The sequence below is a fragment of the Manihot esculenta genome, chromosome 1 (genome assembly GCF_001659605.2).
Source record: "Manihot esculenta cultivar AM560-2 chromosome 1, M.esculenta_v8, whole genome shotgun sequence".
NCBI classification, from domain to species: Eukaryota; Viridiplantae; Streptophyta; class Magnoliopsida; order Malpighiales; family Euphorbiaceae; genus Manihot; species Manihot esculenta.
In genome coordinates, this window is record NC_035161.2 from 12,090,716 (window position 1) to 12,111,122 (window position 20,407).

The window sequence follows — 20,407 nt, forward strand, 5'->3', positions numbered from 1 at the left end:
CCTCCCATGGTTAGTTTCAATGATTTCCTTTAAATCTTTCAAGTTTTGACAAGCCTTCATCTTATTTTTGAAGATTTTTTAGTTAAAAACGGAGTTTTGGAGCTTGGAGACCCAAGGAGCTAGATTTCTCCTATCTCCAAGTTAGGATCGTCTCTCCTCTCGATCTTCAAGAGGTAAGCTTAGATTCTACCTTTCTTGTATGTTTTAAGCAAGTTTTGAGGGGTTATGGGGTAGAAATGCATGTTTAGGTTAATGTTGAGTTTATGGACAATGTGTGTTGTATGAGTTGCTATTTGTGTTTGTGTTGGGGTTTAGGTTAGTTTGAGACCCCTATATGCTTATTTGCTTGTGTATGCATGTTGTAAAATAGCTAAATGCATGTTTGAATGGTTTGGGGGGCAAAATGTGCATAAAGAGTCTGAGTTCCGCCCTTTGGAAGAACTCAGGTTCGGCAGCCGAAGGACTTTCGGCCACCGAACCTGCCTGTGGAGGCAAGCTTTCAGCTGCCGAACCCTGCCCCCGAAAGTTGGACTTTCGGCTCTAGAAGGGAGTTTCGGCCGCCGAAGGTGCCGCTGAACATGCACGAGTTTCAGCTCTGGAACCACTTTCGGCCGCCGAAGGTAACGCCGAAAGTGGCTGAGTTTCAGATTTGGAGGGACTTTCGGCCGCCGAACCTGCCGCCGAAAGTGCCCTGTTCAGCCTTCCTTTGCATGTTTTCCATGATTGTTTTAAGGTGTTTTAGGGGGTTTTTGGGGAGTTGTTTAGAGTCATGTTCATGTTTGTTTGGTCCCTCATTTGAGTCCACCTGTGTAGGTTCGAACCCGAGGAACCAAGGACCCCAGTAGTGAGTTAGCTGCTTCAGTGTCTTTTCAGAGCTAGCTTGAGGTGAGTATAATAACTCCTTATGTTTCAAAGTAAATAAATCAGTTCTGAGCATGTTCATGCATCACGAATGCCATCAGATATATTAGGTTGTTTGCATTAGAATTCACGAATATGTTGCATTGCATAATATGATGATGATGTGGATGGGTATTGGATGATCCTTTAGTCCTCGTATGATATGACATGATGATGATATGGTATGGTATGGAAGTCCAGGTCGAGGCCCATTCTACGCCCCTGGCATTATTAGAATGCTATGTTATGTTATGTTAAGAGAAAGACCAAGACGAGGCCCATTCTACTCCCCTGGCACTATTGGGTATGTAGAGGACTACTGGTGACAAGTCCATCCTTGATTGTGATTTTTTTGTGATGTGATGCATTCCATGAGATCATATATTTTAAATATAATGTTTTATTATTCTGCTCACTGGGCTCTAGTAGCTCACCCCATTCCCTTAATCCCCAGGTCTGCAGGTACGGGATAGACCAGGAAGTCAGCAAGAGTAAAGAAGTCATGTTGTATGTAATAGTTAGATGTGGACATGTATTGTAAAATGTTGTAATGTGGTATTATGTAAAGAATTGTGTTGAGAATAGAATTGTGCTTGGCCCTGGTGTATGTTAATCCCTCTTGGGTACATGATCCTTTTTATGAGATGTTTTATTGAGGTTTATGTAAACCAAGCTTAATATATGATATGTTACCCCATTGGAGCATTTGATGAGGGCTCCAGTGTGGGGTTTTATGGTTATGAGTTGTGCATGCACAGGTTAAGCTTGGTGAATGAAAGAAAACGTTTAAAATTTTTATGTAAATGATTGATCATGTATGGGATTAAACAGGTATACAAGATGTATCTTAGGCTTGCTACAGGTCCCAACGACCTTAAGTCGATCTGGACCCTAGCGCCGGTAGCGGTCTGATTTCCGGGTCGTTACAGATGACCAGGTTGACCAAGAAAAATCAGAGGTTTATGTGGTCTGAACAGTGTGAGGAAAGCTTTGAAGAGCTGAAGAAAAGGTTAATGTCTGCATCGGTGTTAGCTCTGCCTACCAGTAATGAAGACTTCACAGTGTTTTGTGATGCGTCTCGTGTGGGACTAGGTTGTGTGTTAATGCAAAATGAGAGGGTAATTGCTTATGCTTCTAGACAGTTGAAGAAGCATGAGTTGAATTATCCTACACACGATCTAGAGATGGCAGCCGTGATCTTTGCACTCAAGATGTGGAGGCATTACCTATATGGGTAAGATGTGAGATCTTTACAGATCATAAAAGCTTGCAGTACATCTTGAGTCAGAGAGAGTTAAACATGAGGCAGAGAAGATGGGTAGAACTGCTTAGTGACTATGATTGCAAAATTCAGTACCATCCGGGTAAGGCAAATGTTGTGGCAGATGCCCTTAGTCGGAAATCACTTGGCAATTTGTCCCATATTACAGCAGAGAGGAGACCGGGGGTGAGGGAATTCTATAAGCTCGTTGATGAAGGGCTGCAGTTGGAGTTGTCTGGTACAGGTGCTTTGATAGCTCAAATGAGAGTGAAACTCATGTTTCTGGAGCAGGTGGCTCAGAAACAGTATGAGGACCCAGAGTTAGTGAAAATTGCCAGGACTGTTCAGTCAGACAAGAATGAAGAGTTCAGATTTGACAGCAAAGGGATCCTCCGCTATGGGAATAGGTTATGTGTACCAGATAACGTGAGTTTGAAGGGAGACATTATTAGAGAAGCTCATAATGCCAGATACAACGTTCACCCTGGAGCCACCAAAATGTATCAAGATCTGAAAAGAGTCTATTGGTGGCCAGCTATGAAAAGAGAAGTGGCACAGTTCGTGTCCGCCTGCGAAGTATGTCAGAGGGTGAAGCTGGAACATCAAAAGCCGGCTGGAATGCTCAACCCACTATCGATTCCAGAGTGGAAATGGGAAAATATAGCTATGGATTTTGTGGTTGGGTTACCAGCAATGTCCAACAGGTTGGACTCCATATGGGTGGTTGTGGACAGACTGACCAAATCTGCTCACTTCATCCCTGTCAGGAGTGGCTATTCTGTGGACAAACTGGCACAGGTGTATGTGGAAGAGGTTGTCAGGCTGCATAGGGCTCCTGTTTCAATAGTGTCAGATAGGGGACCCCAGTTCACCTCCAGGTTTTGGCGGAGTCTGCAGAACGCTATGGGTACCAGGCTAGATTTTAGCACTGCTTTCCATCCACAGACTGATGGACAGTCAAAGAGGACCATCCAGACAATTGAAGATATGCTCAGAATGTGTGCGCTAGATTTTAGCGGTTCTTGGAGGCAGCATCTACCTTTCGTGGAGTTTGCCTACAATAACAGCTATCATACTAGCATAGGGATGGCTCCATATGAAGCTTTGTATGGAAGGAAGTGCAGGTCACCTGTCTGCTGGGAAGAAGTTGGAGAAAGGGCCTTAGCAGGGCCTGAACTAGTAGAGATCACCAGCAGAGTAGTGCCCATTATCAGAGAAAGGATCAAAATTGCTGTGAGTCGGCAGAAAAGCTATGCAGATGTCCACAGGAAGCGTGTAGAGTTTCAGGAGGGAGATATGGTGTTGCTCAAGGTGTCTCCTATGAAAGGGGTGATTCATTTTGGGAAGAAAGGTAAGCTAGCTCCACGGTCATCAAACCCTTTGAAATCTTACAGAAGATTGGGAATGTATCGTACAAGTTGGACTTACCTGCTTCCATGGAGAGAATCCATCCTGTTTTCCATGTTTCCATGTTACGGAAGTTTATGTCAGATCCGGGCAAGGTTCTTTGTGAGCTAGATGTAGAGATCCTAGGAGATCTCACCTATGTTGAGCAGCCAGTGCGGATCCTAGACACGCAGATCAGAAAGCTGAGGAACAAGGAAATCCCGATGGTGAAAGTCCTTTGGAATCACCACAATATAGAAGTATGTACCTGGGAGACACGGGAGTCTATGCTCCAGCAATACCCTTATCTCTTTTAAAGTTAGTATTTATGTGTTTGTTTGTTGAACATTCGGGGACGAATATTCTTAAGGGGGGAAGAATGTAATACCCAGCTAGACCTTGGCATCAGAATTCCTACTTTTCGACGGAATCTCGGATGTCGAAACCCTCTAGAAGGGTAAAATATGTTTTTATAAAATGTTTTTACATGTTTTTATAGTTTTAATGAAGAAAGAAAATGAGTTTTTGAAAGAAAAGACCAAGGAGGAAAAGTCCAGGTTTGGCCGCCGAACCTCATGTTCGGCCGCCGAACATGGTGGACTTGCGGGAGCTCTTTTGGCCTCCGAAGGTGGTCTGGCCAACTACCTATAAAAGGCCCTTTGTCCAAAAATGGGTGAGTTTTCTCTCTCTATTTTCGAGCATAGGTGAGATTTCGCCTTTCTTTGGTCGATTTTATGTTTTCCTTCAAATCTTTCAAGTTTTTTATGAGTTTTACTTTGTTTTGAAGATTTTTGAGCTAAGATCAAAGTTTTGAAGCTTGGAGACCCCCGGAGCTCGATTTCTCCCAATCTCCAAGTTTGGATCACCTATCCTCTCGATCTTTAAGAGGTAAGCATAGATCCTCACCTTCTCTTATGTTTTAAGTAAGTTTTGAGGGGTTTTAAGGGTGTTTGATGCATGTTTAGAGTAGGTGTAAAATGTTAGGGTTTATGTACCCTTTATGTTAAATGTATGCTAAATGTGATGTTTGTTGGGATATAGGTTAGTTTTATGCCCCTATATGCTTGGAAATGTGTTTATGCATGTTTTAATATAGTTTGATGCATGTTGGGTTGTTGTGGATGGCTGGATATTGTAACGACCCCAAAACGGACCGTCACCGGCGCTAGGATTCAGGTCGGCTTAAGGCGGCCACAACCCGTAGCAAGCCTGCTATACTCTCTGTGTACCTGTAAATCTCATACATGCTCATACATTTTCTGTGAAAAAATAAAAACTCTTTTCTGAACCAAGGCTTAACATGTGCATGCATTATCTCTATACTCTGTACTCTGTACTCTGTACTCTGTACTCTGTACTCTGTACTCTGTACTCTGTACTCTGTACTCTGTACTCTATACTCTGTACTCTGTACCCCTGACTAGAGCTTGCTCTAGATGGGTTAACTCATACCTGTTAAGCCTGGTTTTTCACATACTCTGTACAACAGTTATATCAACAAACCATGTATACAAAGATTTACAACACAAACATAGCTAAGTCAAGCACAACTGTAACTGTATACACAACTAGTACATCTCTTTAGTATTACATGTCCATTCTAAGCTATGACAACTCTCGTTCTTCTTTCTGTACTCTGCTGATCTCCCCTGTACACTGTACACTGAACCTGCAAGACTGGAGTTAAGGGAGTGGGATGAGCTCTATAGCCCAGTGAGTAGAACAGTAAAACATATCATTAAAACATGACCTTATGGAATGCATCATAACACAGACAATCCACATCAAGGGTAAACCTGTCACCAAATAGTCCCAGTATCTCATACCAGGGCGTAGTCAAAGGCACCTGGATTTCCTGTCTCATATATGTATATGTGTATATAACACCTGTACTTACCATTGCCAGGGCGTAGTCAAAGGCTCCTGGACTTTACTATACCTGCCAGGGCGTAGTCAAAGGCTCCTGGACTTCTATACCTGCCAGGGCGTAGTCAAAGGCTCCTGGACTTATCTCAGTGACTATTGGATCATTCAGCCTTTACCCACATCAACAAATAACTATGCAATGCAACATATTCGTGAATTCTAATGCAATCAACCTACTGCATACCCATGATGCATGACATATGCTAAAAACATCCATTTCTCAATTAAAAGAATTAAGTTTAGTTCCATTCACCTCTGGCTATCTGGACTGACTTTACAGGCGCTGTACACTCTAGAGCAGTACTCACTGCTGCTCTCTCTGGTTCCTCTGGTCTGTGTAGGCACAGATAAACTCAAATGAGGGACCACACTAGTTTATGAACAACTCTATTAAACTCCCCAAGAATTCCCTTAAACTCACTCAAACATCCATACAAAGCATGCAAAGGAAGGCTGGACAGAACACTTTCGGCGGCAGGTTCGGCGGTCGAAAGTCTTCTCCAGAGCCGAAACTCATGCACCTTCGGCAGCCGAATCTCAACTTTCGGCAGCCGAACCCTTTCGGGGGCAAGTTTCGAGGGCTGAAAGGCATTCCAAAGACGAAAGTCTCTAACCTTCGGCGGCACCTTCGGCGGCCGAAACTCCCCTCCAGAGCCGAAAGTCCAAAAGCTCGGGGGCAAGCTTGGGCAGCCGAAGCCACCTCCTCAGGGGTTCGGCGGCCGAACCATTCTTCGGTGGCCGAACCATTCTTCGGCGGCCGAACCATTCTTCGGCGGCCGAAGCTGGGTTCATCAGCAAGGTAGAAACTTGCTCTGCCTCTCGCCAAAATGCACAAACCTCTCCAAAACTCAACCACCTCAAGTCCTCAACTTGCATACACCAAAGTATATGCTCAAAGGGGTCAGAAACTACCTAAAAACCCCAACAACACAATACATATAACACATAAACATGTTGTTGATCAACAAAACACCAAAACCCTCACTTTTTACCCTATTCATGCAACTCTACCCAAAACCCTTCTAAAACCTTGAGAAAACATGAAAACAAGCTCAGGATCTTCACTTACCTCTTGCCAACAAGAAGATGAACGATCCCAACGTGGAGTTTTGGAGCAACTCTCCTTCAAACTCTCCACACTTCACAACTTTGTATTTTTAGCTCAAAACCTTCAAAAAACCATAAAAATCAATCAACTCTTGGCATGATTTGATGAAAACATGAAGAAAACGTAAAAAGGACAGGGTTTCACCTCAGAAAGTGAAAGAAACGGCAGTACTTATCCGTTCAACTGACTGAGGGCCTTTTATAGGTGGCTGGCCAGACCACCTTCGGCGGCCTATCGTGAAACCGAAAGCCATGCATGTTCGGCGGCCGAACCTGGCTTTTCTGCCTTGGTTCTTTTCTTTCAAAAACTCGGTTCTTGTTAACTTAAAACATGAAAATATCCTACATTACTTTAGCAAAACATCACTCTTACCCTTCTAGAGCATTCCGACATCTTGGAGTCCACCGGACGACAGGAATTCCGATGCCGGACTCTAACCGGGTAGTACAGATATGCAAGACAGAATCGGGTTCTGCCCTTTGGGAGAGCCCAGGTTCGGCCGTCGAAGCCAGTTTCGGCCGTCGAACCTGCCTGTGGAGGCATCTTTAGGCCGCCTAAACTCACCACCGAAAGTTGGACTTTCAGCTCTGGAGGGGAGTTTCGGCCGCCGAACCTGCCACCGAAGGTTGGTGACTTTTGGCTCTGGAAGGACTTTCGGCCGTCGAACCCTGCCCCCGAAAGTGCTTGACTTTCGGCTCTGGAGGGACCTTCGGCCACCAAACCTGCCGCCGAAAGTGCCCTATTCAGCCTTCCTTTGCATGTTTTCTATGAATGTTTTATGATGTTTTAGGGGGTTTTTGGGGAGATGTTTAGAGTCTTGCTAGAGTATGTTTGGTCCCTCATTTGAGTCCACCTGTGTAGGATCGGACCCGAGGAACCGAGGAGGCCAGCAGTGTTAGCTGTTTCAGAGTCAGCCAGAGGTGAGTAGAACACAACTCTTTTATTTTAAAGCAATCAAACTTTTAAGCATGTTCATGCATCATGAATGCCATGTATGTAATAGGTTGTATTGCATTAGAGTTCACGAATATGACGCATTGCATAATATGATGTTGATGTGGATGGATGTTGGATGACCCATTAGCCCTTGATACGATATGATATGTTATGATATGGTATAAAAGTCCAGTGAGGCCCATTCTATGCCCCTGGCACAATGTGAGAGAAAGACCAGTGAGGCCCATTCTATGCCCCTGGCACATTGGATATGTTATGTTACGTCATGTTTAAGAGAAAGTCCAGTGAGGTCCATTCTACGCCTCTGGCACGATTGGATAAGCAGAGGGTCATTGGTGACAAGTCCATCTGTAATGACCCGGAAACCGATACCCTACCGTAACGGCCCGAACCGCCACCGTCGCTAGGATCCAGATCGGCTTAAGGCCGCCGGGACCCATAGCAAGCCAAACATACCTCCTATCACCTGGTCAAATCCCATACATGATCAAAAACTTTAACATAAAAACTGAAACATCTGATGTAACTACCGAGCTTGACCTGTATGCGACATAACTGGAAACATAAAGAACCCCCTACTAGAGCCCTCATCAAAACTCTAGCTGGGTCAACATAACATACATCAAGCTGGGATTACATCCAAAGAACTAGAACCTAACCTGTGTATGCATCAAACCACAAACATAAGACCTCCACTAGGGTCCTCATCAATTACCATAGCGTGGTAAACAACACATGCCACAAGATTAGTTCAACACAACTCAACATTAAAACATAACATACATCATGTATTAAAAAGGGACTAACCAAGTCTTAGGGCCAAGCATAGTGCTAATCCATAAACATAACTCTACTTTACATACATTACAATACATTATCTCAATTTACAATACATGTCTACACAACTCTAATCTATTACATAAGCACAACCTTAACTCTTGAGACTTCCCGGTCGACCTTCTACCTGCAACACTGGGGTTAGGGGAGAGAGGTGAGCTAAAAAGCCCAGTGAGTAGAAACAAAGAAAAACAGTTCATTAATTACATGCTTTCATGAAATGCATCACAGCACAAATAATTCACATCACGGATTGGACCTGACCACCAAACTCCCTCCAGTGTCAGTATGCCAGGCCCGGCCAGGTCTTACAACATCTCAGTATGCCTGGCCCGGCCAGGTCTTACAACATATCTAGGGCGATTGGGGTCGCCTTGGTCCATCCACATCATCATATTCATCGTAATATGCAATGTGCCATATTCGTGAAACTAGTGCAATCAACCTACTATAATCATCATGATGCATGAACATGCTTTAGGCATTTGGTTTCTTAAAATAAAAGATTTAGTTTAGTTCTACTCACCTCTGGCAGACGCTGGACTGACTCTGCAACTGCTAACACTGATGGCCTCCTCGATCCCTCGGGTCCGATCCTACACAGGTGGACTCGAATGAGGTGCCAAACACACTCTAAACAACTCATAAACAACTACCCAAAAACCCCCTAAAACATCACCAAAGCATGCATAGAAATCAACCATGAAAAGGTTGGACAGGGCACTTTCGGCGGCACCTTCGGCGGCCGAACCCTTCCTCCAGAGACAAAACTCGGGCACTTTCGGTGGCACCTTCGGGGGCCGATAGTCCCACTCCAGAGACGAAAGTCAGGCACTTTCGGCGGCCGAACCTTCCTTCGGCGGCCGAAAGTCTGCTTTCAAGCCAAACTCAACTTTCGGGGGCAAGGTTAGGCGGCCAATCCATGCATCCAAAGGCAGGTTCGGCGGCCGAAGCTACTTTCGGCGGCCGAACCTGAGTTCTTCCCAGAAGGGCAGAACTCAGCTTCTCATGCATTCAAGCCTCCCAAACCTTCCAAACACCCCAAAACAAGCACCCAACTTTACCAAAACATGCATAAACCCTTAACCATGCACAAAGGAGCTTAAACAAGCTTAAACTCCAACAAAGAACATCAAAGACATACATAGATAGCTTTTGACCCACATAAGCCAAAACCATCAAAACAACCCAAATCCTCACATACTCTCTCCCCATCATACATACTCACTCCCACATGCATAAACTAGCTTAAACCTTCAACATATCATCACATAAACATATATAAACATACATTTGCATAAAAACCCACATAAAGTCTAACATGCATATCTACCCATACTTAACCATTAAAACCTCTTAAAACTTCATTAAAACATAAAGGAAAGCAAAGATCTACACTTACCTCTTGGAGCTCGAGGGTTGGTGTGATCCCTAACTTGGAGATGGGAGGAAACTACTCCTTGGGTCTCCAAGCTCCCAAAACTTAGATCTAAGCTTGAAAACTCTTCAAAACAACCATGAAACTCATAAAGACATGAAGGAGATGAAGAAAGACATGAAAATGACCAAAGGAGGACATGAACTCACCTGAGCTCGAGAATGGGGAGAAAACTCGCCCATTTCAGATCTGAGGGCTCTTTATAGGTGGCCTGGTCAAAGACCTTCGGCAGCCTAACGTGCCCCCTAAACTCATGCATGTTCGGCGGCCGAACTTGAGGTTCGGCGACCGAATCTTGGCTCGCTCGAACAAAGCTTTCGGAGGCCAAAGGCGCTCTCAAAACCTTTCCATGTTCGGCGGCCGAACTTCAATTTCGGCGGCCGAACCTCACTTTCGGCGGCCGAACCTGGCAAATGCCTCCTTGGTCTTTTCTTTTTAAAACTCAATTCTTTTTCATTTAAAACCATGAAATCAGTAAAAACCTTTTAGAAAACACATTTTACCCCTCTAGAAGCCTCTGGCATCTTCAAAATTCCAGATTCCAACGGAGATTCCGCCGGAAGGTAGGGATTCCGATGCCGAAATCTAGCCGGGTATTACACCATCGTTGATGTGAATTGTTTGTGTTGTGATGCATTTCATGAAAGCATATGTTTAGTAAATTGTTTTATTATTCTGCTCACTGGGCTTTAGAAGCTCACCCCTTTCCCCTAACCCCCAGGTTTGCAGGAGCACAAGTAGCTATGGGAGAGTCAGCAAGATTATGGTATAGTCTATGTAATAGATTAGTAGTGGACATGAAATGATATGTAATGTAATGTAAGGTATTGTACAGCGATGTAATGAGGATTAATATTGTGCTTAGCCCTAATGTATGGTTAATCCCTTTTTGTACATGACCTTTATGAAATGTTTTAAATGATGATATATGTTGAACCAAGCTTGATGTATGAAATGTTGACCCAACTGGAGCATTTGATGAGGGCTCCAGTAAGGGGTTTTATGTTTACAGTTATGGTGCATGCACGGGTCAAGCTTGGTATATGAAAAGTTTAAAGTTTTTATAAAAATGTATGATCATGTATGGGATTTTATCAGATGTACAGAATGTATGTTAAGCTTGCTACAGGTTCCGGCAACCTTAAGTCGATCTGAATCCTAGCGCCGGTAGTGGTCCGATTTTCGGGTCGTTACATATTCATCATAGCCTATCATATTGATACTGCACAACTTACCCCATGGTTGTGCATGAAGGTGAGTATATGTTTCTCGCTATACTTGTCCCAAGGCCTAGAAATCCAAAAGATAAGTTAGATGTGTATTTGCAATCCCTAGTAACTGAGTTGAAAGATTTATGGGAGAATGGAATTGAAATATATGATGCATTTAATAAAGAAAATTTCAACTTGCGAGCTGCTTTAATGTGGATTATAAGTGATTTTTCTGCTTATACAATGTTATCTGAATGGAGCACTGCAGGACAGACTGTTTGTCTTTATTGCATGGAAGATAGTGATGCATTCACATTGACAAGAGGAGGTAAGCAATCATGGTTTGATAATCATCGCAAATTTTTACCTCCTAACTATTCTTTTAGAAGAAACAAAATTGCTTTTAGGAAGAATGTATCCGTTACTAAGTGAGCTAAACCACCAATGTCTGGTGATGAAGTACTGAAACAGATTGATGAATTGGGATTTAAGAGGGTTATAGATGAAGATGCATTTGAAATAAATTTTTGTCTATCAAAGCAATGCGGTTGGCAAAAAAGAAGTATCTTGTGGGATTTACCATATTAGAAAAGTAATTTGATTCGGCACAATCTCGAAATAATGCACATTGAGAAAATTTTCTTTGAAAATATAATCAATACTATAATGAGTGTTGAGGGAAAGACAAAGGACAATGCTAAGTCAAAGGCAAACCTAAATGTGATATGTGTTCGGCCAAAGTTGGAAATGGATCAAGTCACTAGGAGATATCCCAAAACTTGTTATACTCTAGATAAGCAAAGTAAGCAAGTGTTATGTGATTGGATGAAAAATCTTAAGTTTTCCGATGAATATGTTTTCAATATGGAGCGATGTATTAATATGAAGAAGCTGAAGATGTTTGGGATGAAGAGTCATAACTGTCACGTTTTCATGCAGCGGATTATGCCAATTGCATTTCGTGAGTTGCTTCCTTCGAATGTTTGGCAGCCCTTAATAGAGTTGAGCAATTTTTTTAAGGAATTAACATCTACTATTATAAGTGAGAGTGAAATGTTGCAGTTTCATGGTGAAATTTCTTTGATCATATGTAAGGTTGAGCGTGTTTTTCCTCCAAGCTTCTTTGATTATATGGAACATCTCCCCGTTCATCTAGCATATGAAGCATAGCTAGCAGGTCCAGTGCAATATTGGAGGATGTATCCTTTTGGACGGTAAGTTCTTTTAAATTTACTTTAATTAAGTTATTTAATAATATTTACTAATGTTGGTCATATATTTTATAGATATCTGCGATGACTTAAGAATAATTTCAGAAATAAAGTTAGAGTTGAGGGATCAATATGTAATGCATACCTAGTAGAAGAAGCAACTTCATTTTGTGTGCATTACTTTGAGTCGTATATCCAAACTATACATCAGAAAGTGCCAAGGAATGTTGACATTTCAGAAAATACTGAAAATTATAAAGGCAATCTATCAATTTTCATGCAGTCCGGTCGACCAATATGAAAAGGGACAAGTAGGTACCCTGTGGTGGATGAGTATAAAGCAGCACAAATGTACATATTATTAAATTGCCCAGAAGTGAAATCCTACATTGAGTAAGTTATCGTAAATAATTAATTTATATATTATTTTTTTAATTACTTTTTCTAATTAATTTGAGATTTTTTCAGCATTTACATTGATCAATTGTGCTCAAATGATATGTTAGTCAATGATTCTCAAATTGACATCAAATTCGAGAATGAATTCTCTATATGGTTCAATAATTTTCCTCATGATTCGTGTAGTAATATATCCAACAAGTTTATCATATCGCTTGTAAGTGTGACATTATACAATGGATATATGGTGAATGGATATAAGTTCCAATTAAAGTCATACTGTGCAAGTAGAGCAACTATGAACGGTGGAATATGTATTAAGGGGTCAAATTACAGCAGCAAAAAGAGCGATTACTATGGACAATTGCTTAAAGTTATACGTTTAGAGAATTCAGGTCTTTCAATCAAGTGAGTTGTACTTTTTAAATGCAATTGGTTTGACCCCACTCCAAATGTAGGCACAAAGATCTATAGTAAATATAAACTTATTGATGTAAATCATAAACGATCTTTTAATAGATATGAGCCTTTTATGTTGGGAGTACAAGCAATACAAGTGATATATACTCCATATCCTAGCCTAAAGCGAGACAAAATTGAATGGTGGGCTGCTGTAAAAGTCAAAACATGTTCTGTAATTCAACTTCCAATGCAGGAAAATACATAACCTGCTAATGAACCATTTCAACAAGATGAAATGGAACACACTGCCATTATCAGAGAAATTGATGATGGTAAGAAAATGATGAAGATGAAACTATAATAGTAACAGAAATAGAAGAAGAAGAAGAAGAAGAAGAAGATGATGATGATGATGATGATGATGATGATGATGATGATGATGATAATGATGACTTAGATGTAGATAGTGAATAGAAGGTATAACATAATTGATATTTATTTTTACTCTCGGTTATTGAATATGTTTTACCACATATAATTTGTTTATGTGAATTTATACAGGATGAGAGGACGAGGACATGGATCTTCATCACGAGGATGAAGAAACCTTGGTAGGTAGGGGTGAGCATTCGGTCGGTTCGGTTCAAAACCGAACCGAACCGAATAAACCGAAAACCGAAATTTTAGTTTTTATGAAAACCGAACCGAACCGATTTTGGTCAAAAACTGAATCGAACCGAACCGGTCTGATTCGGTTCGATTCGGTTCGGTTTGATCGGTTTCGATTTTTAATATTTTTTTAATTTTTTACACTTTATTTTTAGTATTTTAAAATTTAATTAAAATATTTTAATTTTAATATAATTTAATTTCTCTATATGATTGAAAAAACATATTATTATCTCTAATCGGTTCGGTTCGGTTTTTTCGGTTTTTTTTTATCAAAACCAAACCGAAATAACCAAAATTTCTGAAATTTAAAACCGAACCGAACCGAAATGTATAAAAAACCGAACCAAATTTTCAAATCGGTTCGGTTCGGTCGATTTTTTCGGTTTGAACCGGATTCTGCTCACCCCTATTGGTAGGGGTAGTGTCCACACAAGTGAATCACAAAATGTCAATCAAGATTTGGTACAGCACACTACTTTGGTTCCTAGACCAGACTAGGGTGAGAGATCCACACAGGGTGTTGCATCATCCACTCCTGCTTCAGTTCACACTTCTGTTACTGCCTCAGCTCTCATAGGTTTGCCACCTATTGCATTAATGGTTGCATCTGCATCTGCTTCTGGTAGTTGTAGACCTACAGAACACATACCACATATTTTCTTAGTAAACTCAATGTGAGTAAAATTTATAAGTATTTTTAAATATTGATTTAATTTCTTTACTTATTTCAAAATAATTATTTTATCAATTATTCTTTTAGAGCATGCAGCCTTATAATCCAATTGCTAAGTGGATTATGTTGATCTTCAAGAAAAAGTTAATAGCAAATGGCTTTTGTTGAAAAAATGTACCAGAAGAAGTTAAAGAATTCTATCGGCAAGAATTTAAGGTAATACAAATTTTATTGTGCTTGTGATTAATTTTACTGTTTATTATTTGTCACTAAATGTGAGTAATTATAGAAACACTTCTTATGGGAGGAGGCAATAAAGTAGCTTATGAAGATAGCTTGGAGGAAGAACGTTGCTAAGCGCTACCATAGCCTTATGTGTAGCATAAGGAATGGGAAGGAGAAGAGGCTATCACTGTCAAAAGGAGTAATGGATGCATGGCAATTCGCTTGGGGTGCAGCTGAATATCAAGACAAATGCAAAAAATTTTCAAATAACAGAAAATAAATTCAAAAAATTCTCAAATAACAGAACGAATGAAACAAGTGGGCTAGGCGTTGGCCTATGAAGTCATTGTAGAGGATCCATATCTCAATATAGACATCAACAACAAATGGTATGTAATATTCATTTTCACTTAAATTTTTTCAAATACTTTAAATTTTATCCAATTTGTTGTGAATTTATATTCAAGTATGTTATTACTATTTATATTTAACTTGCAACGCAAAAGACTAGACAGAGATCCTCTACCTCATGAGTTATTTGAGACTACTCATAAGAAGAAGGGTACCTCAAGTTTGTTAATGCACGCTCAAAAGCCATTCATGTGAGAAGTTAAATAAATTTATAATAAATTATTTGATTTATAGTTTATACTGTTATATCACATGGTATTTTTTTTTTTTAAAGACCGCTTTCTGACTTTAAAAGAGCAAGCATCACAGAAAGATAATGACAGTACTGAGGCATCTCACATTGATGAGGCTCAATTATACTTTGAGGCAGTGGGTGGAGAGAAAAAAAGAAGGGTGTACGGTCTTGGATCACAGGCTTCAGTTTTCTTCCCAAACAAGTCTTCTGCTAATACATCCTTCATATCAGCTCAGCAAAATCACGATCTTCATGATGAAATGGCCGATCTCATATGCAAGCTACAGGAGCGGGAGGATAACGAACAAGTATTGCATGAGCAAGATGTACAGATTACCTCTGAGCTCTCACATGTGAAGGATTTACTTATGCAGCTCGTGAGTCAAAGGCAAGGTAGCCAACCTTTCAGCTCCTACTACTGGTGAGGGAACTTTTGCACAACTTCCTGATCAAGCAACTGAAGCTAATGATGAGGACGAGAACACTACACATTTATAGTTTTTTTTTTTTCATTACCCATATATACTAGAATAATAAATAATTTATTAATTTTTTTAATTTAAAATTACTCAACTTGATACTTGGATATATGCTTGATTTGATTTATATTAGGGTAATTTACGATTTAGTCCCTGGGTATTGCCATTATTAACAAGTCAGTCCCTGTATTTTCAGAAACCTATTAAAACGTCCTTATAAAAACGTTAACAAATCAGTCTTTCCATCCACTATTACCCTCTTTTCCGTTAAAAATAAGATGAAAAGGAGAGAGAATATTTTAAAAATCCAATTTTACCTTTTTCAATCCCTATTAAGCAGAAATGTATGGGTGGGTTTGCCATAACAGTCCGATTACAACCCTAGAAGCAACCTCTCATCATCTCTCAGCAGACAATCCTCCCTTTACTCTCTCACCTCCAATTTTACCCTTTTCAGCATACTCCATCATCTCTCGGCAGACTATCTTCAACATTGATCAAGCACTGAAAGGATCCCACCTCCATTTTGTTCATAATAGCCGACGATCAAGCACCTAAAGGATTCATTCTATCTTCGCGAGAATGTCTGGCATCAGCGGATCGATGGGAAGCTGGGATGGTGGTTACATGAATGTGAATTGCTGCTGTGGAAAAAGAGCAGGGGTTCGCATATCTGAATCTGCTAGTAATCCAAACAAGCTGTATTATTACTGTCGAGATAACAAATGTGGGTCATTTCTTGGGTGGTGCATTCCAACAAATGTGAACTCTCCAACATCAAACAGTATAGGTGAGGGGTTAGAGGTATTCAAGGCCAACTTATCAAGAACGATTGCAGAGATTAAAGAAGAGTTGCTGAAGATTAATGAAGAGACCAAAAAATTACGTGTAAAGCTGCAAAAGATTGAAGCTATTTTGAACCAGATGAAGAATTGTATGATAATTATATTGTTACTCTTGATAGTGTTTGCTGTAAAAACACCATAAAAAGTTGTTTAGATGCATTATATAAAGCTGCAGAAGATAGAAGTTATGTTGAACCAGATTGTAATATGTTCTTTATGTATGAATGAATTTTGTACTATTTATCTAAGTTAGATGAGTGGAATTTTAGCATGTTAGTTTCTTGTAAGTGAATGGTTAAAATGAAGGACCAAACAGTTGTACTGATTCAAAACTGGAGGACCTAATAGTTTCGAAATTTAATATATAAGGACTAAAAAATTGTAAACGTTAAAACTTAAAGGACGGAGAAATTTTAAATACTTAAATAGATGGACTTAGAAGTTGTAAAATTAAAAGTAATAGAAGAGTGATGATAATGTTACATTTATCCAACTGTAACTTAATATCAAGTACAAACAAGTTTTATAAATGCACAATGAATAAAATTGGAGCTGAGCAAATGAAATTAAAGGCATAACTTCATTAATATGTCCTTTTTGTTCAAATATGTATTACAAAATGAGACTTTACAAAATCAGACTTGATCATTACAATGTCATACATATATTACTGCCATTTTAATGATCAAGTAAGGCCAATATCTGTAGCACTGTACCAATATCTATGATAAACTCCCAAAAAAGAATCTATGCACAGATTTACAATATTTCCAAATAGACAAAAAGCTCAATCCAATGCCCCAAAATACATGTTTTTCCAAAATGTACAAATTATATCCCATCAACTAACAACATTCTCAAAAAGATCATTTGATATTCCAAAGGCTCCTTTAGATAGTTGGTCCACCACTTGATCCCACTTGATTAGTATTAACCCCTCTTGAAGTCCCCGCACCTGATGCAGTAGTGTGTTTTCTCTTCTTTTGACTTGCAGCCATATTTGCCTACAATTAGAGAAATACATAAAAAGGTTAAAAAGGTTAAAAAGGTTAAAATAGATTCATTATATGCAAGCAAACAAAGGTATAGTTACCCCAACAGCAGCATATTGACAAGTTCTCTTATTGTGGCCTGTTTGTAAGCACCTAGCACAAGTGACAGTTGCTGTCCTCCTTCCTCTTGCTAGTGGTTCACTCTCATCTCTCTTTCTAGCCTTCCTTGGCCTTCCTGGTTGCCTCCTCAAAGGAGGTGGCAACATTGATGGGTGTTCATTATCAGGTTCAAGCTCAGCTTGAGGAACAGGATGTATGGCACCTGCATAAACTCTTGAATAGCACTGCACAGTGTAATATTCATGGCAAAACTCTTCAATATTGCCCCTAACATATGCAATTGCTCTAGCAGCATGCTTGCATGGTAAACCACTTATATCCCACCATCCACAACTGCATGTCCTTTTAGCTAAACTAACAGCAAACCTACATGGACCCTCATGAACCTCATACTCTTCATTTCTACCAGGGAACAACTTAAGAAACCTACTAGCAGTAATGATTTTATTCAATACTTTCTTTGTTCTTGGTGTAACTATCCCTTCCCATGTTTGAGCTTTAGCAAATCTTCTATGCAACCTAACCATACATTTCTGCCTAATAGATTCAATAATATTGATAATAGGCAAACCTCTCAATTTCACTATCCATGCATTGAATGATTCGGTCATGTTGTTAGTGTAATTGTCACACTTAGCTTCAGGCCAGAATGCATGTCTAGTCCATTGACTGAATGGTATGTTGATTAACCAGTCATATGGCTTTTGATCTCGCTTGGGCTTCAAATTCTTCATGTGAAGCCAAAACTCATAAGAATGAGTACTCTTTGCAGCATTCCAAAAATCATCTCTGAGCATCAGTCCAGGGAACTCTTTCTTGAAATTCATGTATAAATGCCTGCAACAAACTCTATGAGATGCATTGGGAAATATATTTTTGACAGCATCAATGAGTGCCTACAACAAAAAAATAGTTAGTAACTTAAATTAATAGCATATAGTTCAATATGCTAAATTAAAAAAAAATGAATATTAATTCATACCTTTTGCCTATCTGACATAATAGTTAAAGGCCTAGCATCAGTTCCTCCACCAATGCAAGAATAAAGATTCTCTAGGAAAAATGTCCAGCTATCACCACATTCTGCTTCAACTATAGAAAATGCAAGAGGTAGCACACCTCTATTTCCATCCAGTATGACTGCAACTAGGAAAATCTCTCCATATGGACCCTTCAAGTGGCAACCATCTAATCCTATAAAGGGTCTACAACCATTCTCAAACCCAGACTTTATAGCATCAAACATAATCCATATTCTTTGAAAAACAAAAGGATCATCTTCATTAACCCTTGGAGCTGGCTGAATTTTTACAACTGTACCCGGGTTATATGTTTGCAAATAATGGACATATTTCTTAAGTTTTTGAAAACTTTCACAATGCATGCCCATATTCTCATCTCTAGCCTTGCACTTAGCTCTATATAATTGCCACACAGGAACTTCCACACCCCATTTTCCCATCAACTCATGCTGCATGAGTTCATAACTCATGTCAGGGTCTGCCGCTGCATGAGTTCATAACTCATGTCAGGGTCTGCCCTCAGCTTTTCCCTAAGTTTTTCTACTATCCACTTAGTGTTTGAATTCAAATTTTCATTTCTTAATGGTCTTATGCATGTGTGCTCATCATGTAGAGTCTTAACCATGAAAGTGACTTGGTCAGACAAAACTGATGCATGAAACCTCCAGGGACATCCTGTATTGGAACACTTAGCTGTTAATCTAGTAGAGTCATTTTTAACTCTTGTAATATCATATCCCCCCTTAATAGCATAATCTCTCATTGCATTCCTCAAAGTTACAATGTCCTTAAAAACTTGGCCCTCTTTAAACAAAATCTCTTCCCCTTCATTGTGTTGGAAGGGATGATCATACATGCCATGATAAGGATCAATATATTTTTTCTTTCTATTATTTGGATCATAAGACTCATTCTCACTATCTTCAACCTCCTTGTCATTGTCACTAGCATAACCTGATAACGCATCTGACTCCTCAGTACTAATCTCATTGTCAAATATAACTTTTTCAGGTAAATCATCTCCAACCTCACTTTCATTGAATGATACATCACTTTCAGAATCAATTTGTGGTGATTCATTGGCCCCTCCCCCTAACTGCCCACTTTCACTAACACTTTCCTGTCTTATCCCTCTACCTCTAGTAAAACTGCTTCTTCCTCCCTTTCCTCTTAATGGCACACTCCTGTCCCTACCTCTTGTGGACACATCCCTATTTAATGGGGGAGTTTTTCTACCTAAGGCATCATCAAGGTTAATATCCTCAACAGTATTACCACCCTCACCAAGGTTACTACCCTCACCAGTATCACTGCTCTCACCAATAATACAAACATCATCATCATCATCGTCATCATCAGACATCTCAGTGTTCAGAGGGATCCCCTTTACGTGTACAGTCAAAGGCAATTTATGACTATGTTTGTACAACTCAAAAGCCAACATTAAATCATCATCATTTTCTACACTCATCCCACTACCAGTAACAAACGAAACAAATGATGCAGCTATGTTAAACAACTTATAAACATCAGACAGCAAGGATATGTACGAATACCTTGCAATAGGGACATTATATAAAGAATCGGTTTTGTTTTCATATGTCAACACCACAGTAAACCTCTCTTCCACAGCCATGTTTTCAGACCTGCACACATGAATCACACATTCTTTAATTAGTCAAAATCTCCTGAAAAAA

The 20,407-nt window shown here is 39.9% G+C and overlaps 2 protein-coding genes across 2 annotated transcripts; both read right to left on the bottom strand.

Annotated features, from left to right (window-relative positions):
* Positions 1–17,399: 17,399 nt before the first annotated feature.
* LOC122723198 lies at positions 17,400–18,515 on the bottom strand. Its single transcript, XM_043954688.1, has 2 exons — positions 17,670–18,515; positions 17,400–17,580 (listed from the first exon to the last, which is right to left on the bottom strand). The coding sequence occupies exons 1-2, from the start codon at positions 18,513–18,515 to the stop codon at positions 17,467–17,469; spliced, it is 960 nt and encodes a 319-aa protein (XP_043810623.1). The 3' UTR covers positions 17,400–17,466.
* Positions 18,516–18,664: 149 nt separating this feature from the next.
* On the bottom strand, positions 18,665–19,630 carry LOC122721865. The gene is made up of 2 exons (XM_043950826.1): positions 19,216–19,630; positions 18,665–19,180 (listed from the first exon to the last, which is right to left on the bottom strand). The coding sequence occupies exons 1-2, from the start codon at positions 19,564–19,566 to the stop codon at positions 18,665–18,667; spliced, it is 867 nt and encodes a 288-aa protein (XP_043806761.1). The 5' UTR covers positions 19,567–19,630.
* Between the last annotated feature and the right edge of the window lie 777 nt (positions 19,631–20,407).

What these genes read in the sequence shown, in the direction of transcription:
- LOC122721865 (XM_043950826.1), bottom strand. Translation starts at nt 19,566, where the DNA reads ATGTATGATCATCCCTTCCAACACAATGAAGGGGAAGAGATTTTGTTT. An exon ending in AGCTGAGGGCAGACCCTGAC is followed by an intron (nt 19,181 to 19,215) that starts ATGAGTTATGAA and finishes GCAGACCCTGAC; the next exon opens with ATGAGTTATGAACTCATGCA.
- LOC122723198 (XM_043954688.1), bottom strand. Translation starts at nt 18,515, where the DNA reads ATGAATTTCAAGAAAGAGTTCCCTGGACTGATGCTCAGAGATGATTTT. An exon ending in GTCAATATGCTGCTGTTGGG is followed by an intron (nt 17,581 to 17,669) that starts GTAACTATACCT and finishes CTCTAATTGTAG; the next exon opens with GCAAATATGGCTGCAAGTCA.